At 47.9% G+C, this 8,618-nt stretch overlaps 1 protein-coding gene across 1 annotated transcript; it reads left to right on the top strand.

Moving 5' to 3' along the window:
- Positions 1 to 3,136: 3,136 nt before the first annotated feature.
- LOC119434980 (probable ATP-dependent RNA helicase DDX43) lies at positions 3,137 to 6,664 on the top strand. Its single transcript, XM_037701970.2, has one exon. The coding sequence runs from the start codon at positions 3,260 to 3,262 to the stop codon at positions 5,411 to 5,413; it is 2,154 nt and encodes a 717-aa protein (XP_037557898.1). The 5' UTR covers positions 3,137 to 3,259; the 3' UTR covers positions 5,414 to 6,664.
- Positions 6,665 to 8,618: the final 1,954 nt, after the last annotated feature.

Raw genomic sequence — 8,618 nt, 5'->3', positions numbered from 1 at the left:
ATTTTAGAATGAATGTCTTTAATGGCTCATTTTTTCCATACACCATAAGTCAGTGGAATCAACTGCCAGAACAAATTACTGAATGCCGAACTGAAGTGGCTTTTCAAGCTTTGTTAGATGTATAACAGTGTGCGTGGTTATTTCTGTTTTCACCCGCCGTGGTGGATCAGTCGGCTAAGGCATTGCGCTGCTGAGCACGAGATCGCGGGATCGAATCCTGGCCGTGGCGGTCGCATTTCGATAGAGGCGCAGAGCAAAAACGCCCGTGTGCTTGCGTTGTAATGCCCGTTAAAGAACCCCAGGTGGCCAAAATTAATCCAGAGCCCTCCACTACGGCGTGCCTCATAATCAGAACTGGTTTTGGCGCATAAAACTGCAGAAAGAAAGAAAGAAAAAACAAAAGAAAGTTATTCTTGTTGGTGTGTAATAGCACATGCAGTAGTTTGTTTGCTTCATGCCGGCCTCGTGCAAATACTATGTATTCTTCCCCCAGCAATAATGTCTTCAGGCGGTGCAGGTATTAAAAAAAAAGTGTGGAACCCAAAGAACCATCTGTTGGTTTGTTATGAAAATAAAAAATGGCAGCAATTGTTTCCTCACTTTTTTGAGCTGTCCTGTCTTGTGCCATATGACCCTTCACTACATTGTCATGCAGCCAATAATTAAGAAAGACAAACACAAACCCACTTACTACATTAACCTTTTCACACAACGTGAGGTCACTGCACTCACTGCGAAGCTTAGTCACTTGATAATCTAGCTTTGCTTTCGGATGGAAAACAGGTACTGGCCAGCTGTCTGTTATGCTATGGATTTTTTCATTTTCTTAAAATATGGCTGTGAATGAGCTAGCTAGGTTGTTACTACATAACATGCAGCCCATGCCCAACTCACTCAAATAACCTGAGTATAGCTTGCAATAGTTCAATGATCATGTGCATCCTATGCAAGCTTATTTTTTTTTGATATAGGGTAAAATAATAAAAATAGAACACCCATGTATGATGCTGACAGCATCAAACGGTGTCAAGTCGATCATGCTTGTTTGATGCCATGGCTGAGAGAGGGAGCATGCCTGTCATGGTACTGCTTAATCTTTGTGCACTTTTCATGTGCACACTCTTAAAATTGGCAGAGTAAAAAAAAAAAAAAAGCATGAACAAGCAATGCAAGCATATGAGCAAGCTGTACTCGGAGCCTCACGCGAGCTCATTGGTAAAGAGGGGTGTCTTGTCGACCTACGCAGCTGTATTCCGCGACGGTCGTGCGTGTGTTCCGCGTTCTTGCGAACTGTCACTAGCACTACAAAAACTGCGGCAACGCGGCGAACACGGGGATTTCGGTAGAATCGCTCGGCGATACTATCGCTTTCGCGTAACGTAGAGCGCGGCACGTTGGATGATTCGAGAGGTTTTGCTCAATACGAAGGCAGCGTGCACTGAAAGTGATAGTGCGAGAATACGTCCCATGTTGCGACATGATGCGATTGCAAATACATATTTAAAAGGTGGCGCAGATATGATGATTGTGCGGTGTTTCGAACAACGATGACGGCGCCAGTGCAACACATGCGGATGCAGAACAGAATGTACAGCCTAAAGTCGCATTTTCACTGTGACGCGGAAACTTGAAGTCGCATCTGCAAAAATATGCCAGTGTCGTCTGCTGTCAAAGGTAGTTGCCAACCTTGAACACTTTGCTCTGCCGAATGGTTGCCAGCTGTCAACAGACCGCGTGGTCCAATCGGAGTGCGCGTGCAATCCGCTCGTGCGGATGCAGCGAACGACGACTTTCTCGACACGATCCGCCTTTTGGCCTTCCGCCCTCGTCCGCAAGAGGGCGGAGGCGTGTGGAGCGGGCGTGCGGATTGAGCGCGTTAGGAACTTACAAACAGTACGAGAGATGCGGAGCTCTTCACCTTTGAAACTGACACGAACAGACGACATACAACTATTCCAATACGAGCTTTAATTTTTTTTGGTCGCCGCCAGTCCGCCAGCCCCTTGTAGCAGACGACGCGCGCTGCGGAACCGTTCTACTGAACGCAGCGCCAATTTTGCGTCATGACGCGGAGAAGCGGTGAACTACGCTGCAGAGGCGCCGGTCGGCACACCTACCCCTCTAGCCACCGTAGCGCGGGTGCGGTCAAACCTGAACGGCGGCGCTGGCATCGAGGCACCCTATATCGTTCACCACAAAACATTGTTATTTTGTTATTATTCCTTCAGCTTCTGCTTGACTTTTTGTTGCATTGCATAGCAACGGAAGCAAGTGTTAAGCAGTAGTATAAAGATTAAAAAATCAACGCATGAAGTAGTAAAAAGAATGGAAAAACCTGGTCTCCTGCCGAGATTCGAACCCCGGTTTTTTGCGTGGGAAGCAGACACGTCTGAACCACGGCGGGCGCTGTGCTACCGATCGCAGCGCCCCAAGCGGCGTTATGGTCGTTTGGCTTCACTTTCAACACGGCCGGACTCGACTCCACCCTCCGCGCTCCCTGGGAGCTCCCTGGGAGCGCGGAGGAGAGTCGAGTCCGGTCGTGACTTTCAATTAGAGTGTCTAGACACTCTAGAGTGTACTAGACCATTGTCGAGTACACTCTACTTTCAATGCATTGAAAATGCAGCCGTTCCGGGCACTCTCCATGTTCTAGTACACTCTAGAATAGAATATAAAACCTTCTAGTACACTGTACCGATGCTGGCCAGAATTGGAACACAAATAAAATGTTGTAGCGCCACGTATGGTGCGTAATTAAACTCACCTATTCCCTTTATGTTTTGATTTATAATTTATAAAGATGTATTGGTGGCGGCGTGCACATCTGCAAGTGCCCAGATTTGGCGAATTGATATGAATGACGTTTCTCAACTATCTAGTATTTTGCACTGTTGTAGCGTTGAATGTAGTCCGTCCGCGGCGTGATTACGTACATGTTACGTATGGGGTGCTAACGAAGGTGATTAGAAGGGCGGATTAATACAAATTTATTTCTTCGTGACCTTTTGTCGGCGCGGATATGCGCTCAGCTCCCTGCGCTGCCCAGTTCCATTATTAATTTTTGCGTCTACGTCCACCTGTACGCAAGTGTCCAGAATTTTTTTTTTTTTTACTGGAAAAATTTCGTTGTCACCTGGTCGGTTTTATCTTGAACGGGCCTATCGTACTTTGCTGTTAACGGCCATTGTCCACAAGGGCTACATCTGACGAGCGTCGCTCGAAGAACATCGTTCGGCCAGGGAACGCTGTATCCCCTGCTATGGACGCCGCTTCGAAGAATGCAGATTACGAGTGGATCGAGGACGACTACGCTCCTCAGTCTTCGCAGTCGACTTCAGTACCCACGCGTTGCGGCGAAGGAGGCAACCTCGGCGGCGCAGCGTCTGCTCGGGGCCGTGGCCGGGGTAAATATGAACGACCCAATGCGTCGCGCCCAGACGCTGAAGTGATCTCGGTGCCGGTTAATGACATAGGACGAATAATTGGAAGACGTGGGTCCAGGATCCGCGAGCTTGAGGATTCCACTGGTGCGAAAATCTGGGTCAGGAAAGACGGCAGAGATTACTTGGCCACGAAAATCGAGCTGTTGGGTTCTGAAGAGGCGCGTCACAAGGCGCGCGAACTAATAGACACGATTGTCCACCGCGCCGATGTTGAAGTTGTCTCGGTGCCCGTTCAGGATGTCGCCAAGATCATAGGCAGAGGTGGCACCAGAGTACGCGAGCTCCAGGATGCCAGTGGTGCACGAATTAGCGTGAAGAAAGACGATACGGATTATTGGGAGACAAAGATAGAGCTCTCAGGCCCGGAAGAGGCGCGTCGTAAGGCCCGCGAGCTCATCGAAGCTATCGTTCAACCGCCGCTCGAACCTGCATGCTACAGTAAATGCGAAGAACCGCCGCGGCCCTTGCTTGATTGGGACAAGCTGCTTGCCAAGAGCGACGAAGAGGCAAATAAGCGCTGGGCCTCACTCGCACCGATAATCAAGAATTTTTATGTTGAAGACCCTCAAGTTGCGTCCATGTCTGCTGAGGAGGCGGCAGCCTTCAGGGCAGCCAACTGTAATATAGTTGTCAAGTATTTGGGCCCAGAACAAGAGCCGCCACCAGACGTAGCAACTAACCCCGTGACAACATTCGAGCAGGCATTTTCAAACTATCCCGAAATCTTGGGTGAAATCTACAACAACAAGTTCACAAAACCGTCTCCAATACAGAGCCAGGCCTGGCCAATCCTGCTTCAAGGTCAAGACCTCATCGGAGTCGCACAGACAGGTACAGGGAAGACTCTGGCATTCCTGCTGCCAGCCTTGATTCACATCGACAGTCAGCCTGTTCCGAGGGATGAGAGGAAAGGTCCGACGTGTCTGGTTCTCGCTCCGACGCGTGAGCTTGCCCAGCAGATTGAGCGGGAAGCAAAGAAATACCACTACCGAGGGATAAAGTGCGTATGCATCTACGGCGGTGGCAGTCGGCGAGAGCAGATACAGACCGTCAACCTTGGCGTGGAGATCGTCATTGCGACACCCGGCCGCCTCAACGACCTCGTCATGAACAGGATTATCGATCTCAGCTTTGTCACTTTCTTGGTCCTGGACGAAGCGGACCGCATGCTGGACATGGGCTTCGAGATACAGATCCGGAAGGTGATGCTGGACATAAGGCCTGACCGACAGACGGTCATGACTAGTGCCACCTGGCCAGAGGGTGTGCGTTGCCTTTCCGAGAAGTACATGACAAACCCATTCCAGGTGTTTGTTGGCTCCTTGGACCTCGCTGCAGTGCACACAGTGACACAGAAGATCATCCTGTGCGAGGAAGAGGAAAAGAGGCAGCAGCTTCTCGCTTTCTTCAACTCTATGCAGCCGGAAGACAAAGTGATAGTCTTTGTAGACAGGAAGGCCACGGTGGACCACCTGGCAAGCGACTTCGTCCTGGCCGGCATCAACTGCGATTCTATCCACGGATCCAGAGAGCAGTGCGACCGCGAGCAAGCACTCGAAGATCTACGGGATGGCAGAGTGCGCATCTTGATTGCCACCGATGTTGCCGCACGAGGTTTGGACATAAAAGATGTGACGCACATCTTCAACTATGACTTCCCTCGTAACGTGGAAGAGTATGTCCATCGTGTGGGTCGCACGGGTCGAGCTGGACGTACAGGCACAGCCATCACACTCATAACTCGTGGCAACTGGAGGCAGGCTCACGAGCTTGTCAGCATCTTGGAGGAAGCCAGTCAAGATGTCCCCACTGAGCTCTACTCGATGGCTGCGCGCTTCGAGGCTTGGAAGGAACGCTTTGCTGTGGAAAAGCGCAGCTTTGGCACACACCGCGGAGGCCGAGGTGGTGGTTTCCGGCGGGGAGGAGGAGGTGATGGCAGTTGGGGTGGTTTTGGTCAGAGTCATTGGTGAGGGGAAGTAGATTTGCACCACCATGTAGACTTTTTCATTTTTTGAGATTTATCTATTTTTTGATCACCTGACGAATAAATAAACCGGGGATGGTGAAATGTTGCAGACTACTGTGACAAAACTAGGTTTACACTAAGGCTTATCGCAAACGCTACACAAGGAGATGGGACAAGGCCTCTTGTCCTGTCACCGTGTTGTGTTGTTGTTTGCCCTATGTTTTATTATGGATTAACACCTACTGGCCTTCAATGAATGCATTCTGCAAAACTAAAGGTGCATTTTTTGCTTTCGGAGCCAGCTGCAGTACGTGTGACCAGTTGGTGGTACGAGCAAAATGTGGTATTCGTCAGTGCAGTTGGTTCTTAGTAACACTAAAGAAACACACAAGCTTCGTTTACCCCTATTTCCTCGACAGGGGAGGGGCTGCTGTTTTTCGTTTTCAGTTCCACTACCAAAATTTTGGAAAAAGTAGTTTTTACATTTTTACAAACAAGTAGCTATTTCTGCCATTGGCATGCTTTGAAGAATGTAACTGTAGGCATTTGTTACTGCCTTAAGCAATTATTGCCTGTTGCACCTGTTTGGCACTGCAAGATATTTCGTTTCCTTCATTGAAAATTCTGTACTTTCATTAGGCATGTTTACGCATTTTTCCAAGAGGTCACCAATGGTCCAGTTGCCATGACTGAAGGGTCGGCGTTGTGCTTTAAACATGCAAGTGTTGTGTTGAAGCAGGGTCTGTTGGTTGTAGTCCCATATAAAGGATCTGCATCAAAAATGGGAACTGGTTTTATCTCTAATTATTAAACAGTTTCATTGCCACTACAGCTATGACCCTCTGGGAAAAAGCAATAAATAGCTGCACTTGGAATGTTTGAGAGCGAGGTTGGCTTTTTGTAAATTGATCACAGTTGCACAAGCATGTGCGAGCATGTTTGAGTGCAGATCAAATCAAGAGCCATTAAATGCATGCCATGTTCAAGCACTCTGGTTTGTTCTAGTTGGCATCTGTTCCGTGCTTTGGTTGAACTCTGGGAAAGTTCAGTGCATACTTCACTGAGAATCGAGAGAGAGTTTAACGTGGTTACAAGATTGTGCACCGAACATAATGGTAGGGACTTCCCCTGAACGGAAGCAATTTAAAGTCTTTGTGACTGTGGAGCCCATAAAATTGCTGTAACTCTGTGTTGTCTGTGGTTATCTTACATATGGCCTTGTGTGTACAGCTCATGGCTGATGATGCAATTTTTGCCATATATCCGTAGCATTTACAATAACTGAGTTGTGCATTAACTAACATTGCTGAGTTGTGCAATTTTCCGTAATAAAGTTTAAAGCAACATCATGCTTCTCACAGCAGTAGCTCTATACAAATATTGCAGCTGTGTAAAACTTGATGTCAATGTGGTGTATTGTGCACCACTAGAGTGCATGTACCATAGTGGGAAGTGGTAGTGCTAGTCAGAATTCTTCAGTGAGCTTTCATGCTCAGTTGAAGAGAGCTTCTGCTTTCTTAAACTGTTAACCACCTGCTAGACTTTCGTATAGGACTGACACTACGTGCGAATAAGCGAATAAAAAAGTGTGGCAGAGACCACCAACGATGACCTTTAAAGTCAGCGATGGCTTTGAAATTTACACTATCACTAGTATGCTGGCTGCAACTTCGTTGCAATGGCTAGCCATCAAGCGGGCGCTGGACACGGAGGCATCTGTTGTGAATGGGGTGCGATAGCTTCAATATATTTAAGGCTACATACTTCTTGTGGTCACCTTGCCATGTCCATTACGGAGGATTGGTCAAGAATGGCTACATACCAATATCGCATACTCAGTGTCGAAGTTGTCTGTCTGGGCACAAACAAGTAGACAACTTGGGTCACTGGATGTGGTGCCACTGTTTATTGTTTTAAGATCGTCCAGTCATCCAAAGTGGCCGAAGTAAGTAAATAAACCTTTTGCTTTACTTATAAAAAGGTGGGCAGGACAATCGCTGCTTGAGCTGAATCAATGAGCACATTCTCCAAACAGTAGCACTTATATCGAGCTTCCATGGCTGGTTCCAGGCTTTTCATAACAGAGGCACAAAATACTTTAGTGTCTGCACAATGTTCCAAGAAATTGCTGGTTGTGGTGATTTATAAACTAAGAGGAGACACTGAGTGGGGGAGGCTTACAGGCAACCACCTGCAAGCATATGCCAAATGAAATATATTCACATATCTGGCCTAAAGTTTAGTGGTGCATCTGTTTGTACCAATTCGTATTTTGTCGTTCTGCGATAGACTTTGCGACGCGCGTAATGTATACGACCGAGGAGCGTTTATTTATTGCATAAAATTCGACTATATAACGTATCTACGTGCTAGCACTTCGTTTCACTTCCTTTTTGCTGGTTACTTGCGGCTCGCTTTTGGTACGGCACCTATCGGGTACAATGCATCTAGGGTACAATAAATAGCAGCATTGAAATCAGTGACGGATTACGAATCTCTTACTCACTATCTTTGTGCAGCCAATTATGCTAACTAGAATGCCCCGACCTCCCCCCGCCTTAAGAGTGTGGTGCTGTGGGGGAGGGGGGGGGGGCTGCCCTAGGCAGCTCCGAGCAATGCCTCCTCAGCCTTTATGTCATATTCGGGCCTTTATTGCAAAAATATTTCGTGCAACCCTTGACTCGCATGCTCGCAATGCAAATTTGATACCGGTGGCGAAGGCATTCGGGAAATGCCGTTAAGTGACAATAAATGTACGGGTACATCTCTTTAATCACAGAACACCTATGTATAACAATTTAAGGCATGTAGCTGCAATTTCGGCACGCCAAATAACACTAGGGCAGCCTCACCTTTTCTAGAAACTGCATACGTTGATCCATTTTTTTCACCCAGGTGCGTAAAGCGGGAACTTAATGTAAGGCGTATGCCAGGCGTCTTACCCTGCCGTGATTTACACAATGTCACTTAGCAGTGCGGCATTATTGTTGATTTTGCTCAATCAACGTACTTTTGCTCCTTTTCTTAGTCGTACAAAGTGCATACTTACTCGAACATCGCCGCTTGGAGCGAGCAGACGACAGCAAATGGGCGGCGCAGTTGGGGTAACTAGTAGCGCCATAACGCTCGTAGTGGCGGAAATGTGAGCTAGAACAGGCGCGCTGGCGTTCGGCTCGCTGGTCAGGTCAGTAGTACAGTAGGTCGTGGTT

The sequence above is a fragment of the Dermacentor silvarum genome, unplaced genomic scaffold, assembly GCF_013339745.2.
Source record: "Dermacentor silvarum isolate Dsil-2018 unplaced genomic scaffold, BIME_Dsil_1.4 Seq363, whole genome shotgun sequence".
Classification (NCBI taxonomy): domain Eukaryota; kingdom Metazoa; phylum Arthropoda; class Arachnida; order Ixodida; family Ixodidae; genus Dermacentor; species Dermacentor silvarum.
The sequence above is the reverse complement of the archived record's forward strand: the minus strand, read 5'-3'. Positions and strand labels throughout refer to the sequence as shown.

Coding starts and splice junctions, on each gene's coding strand:
- LOC119434980 (XM_037701970.2), top strand. CDS start 3,260: ATGGACGCCGCTTCGAAGAATGCAGATTACGAGTGGATCGAGGACGAC.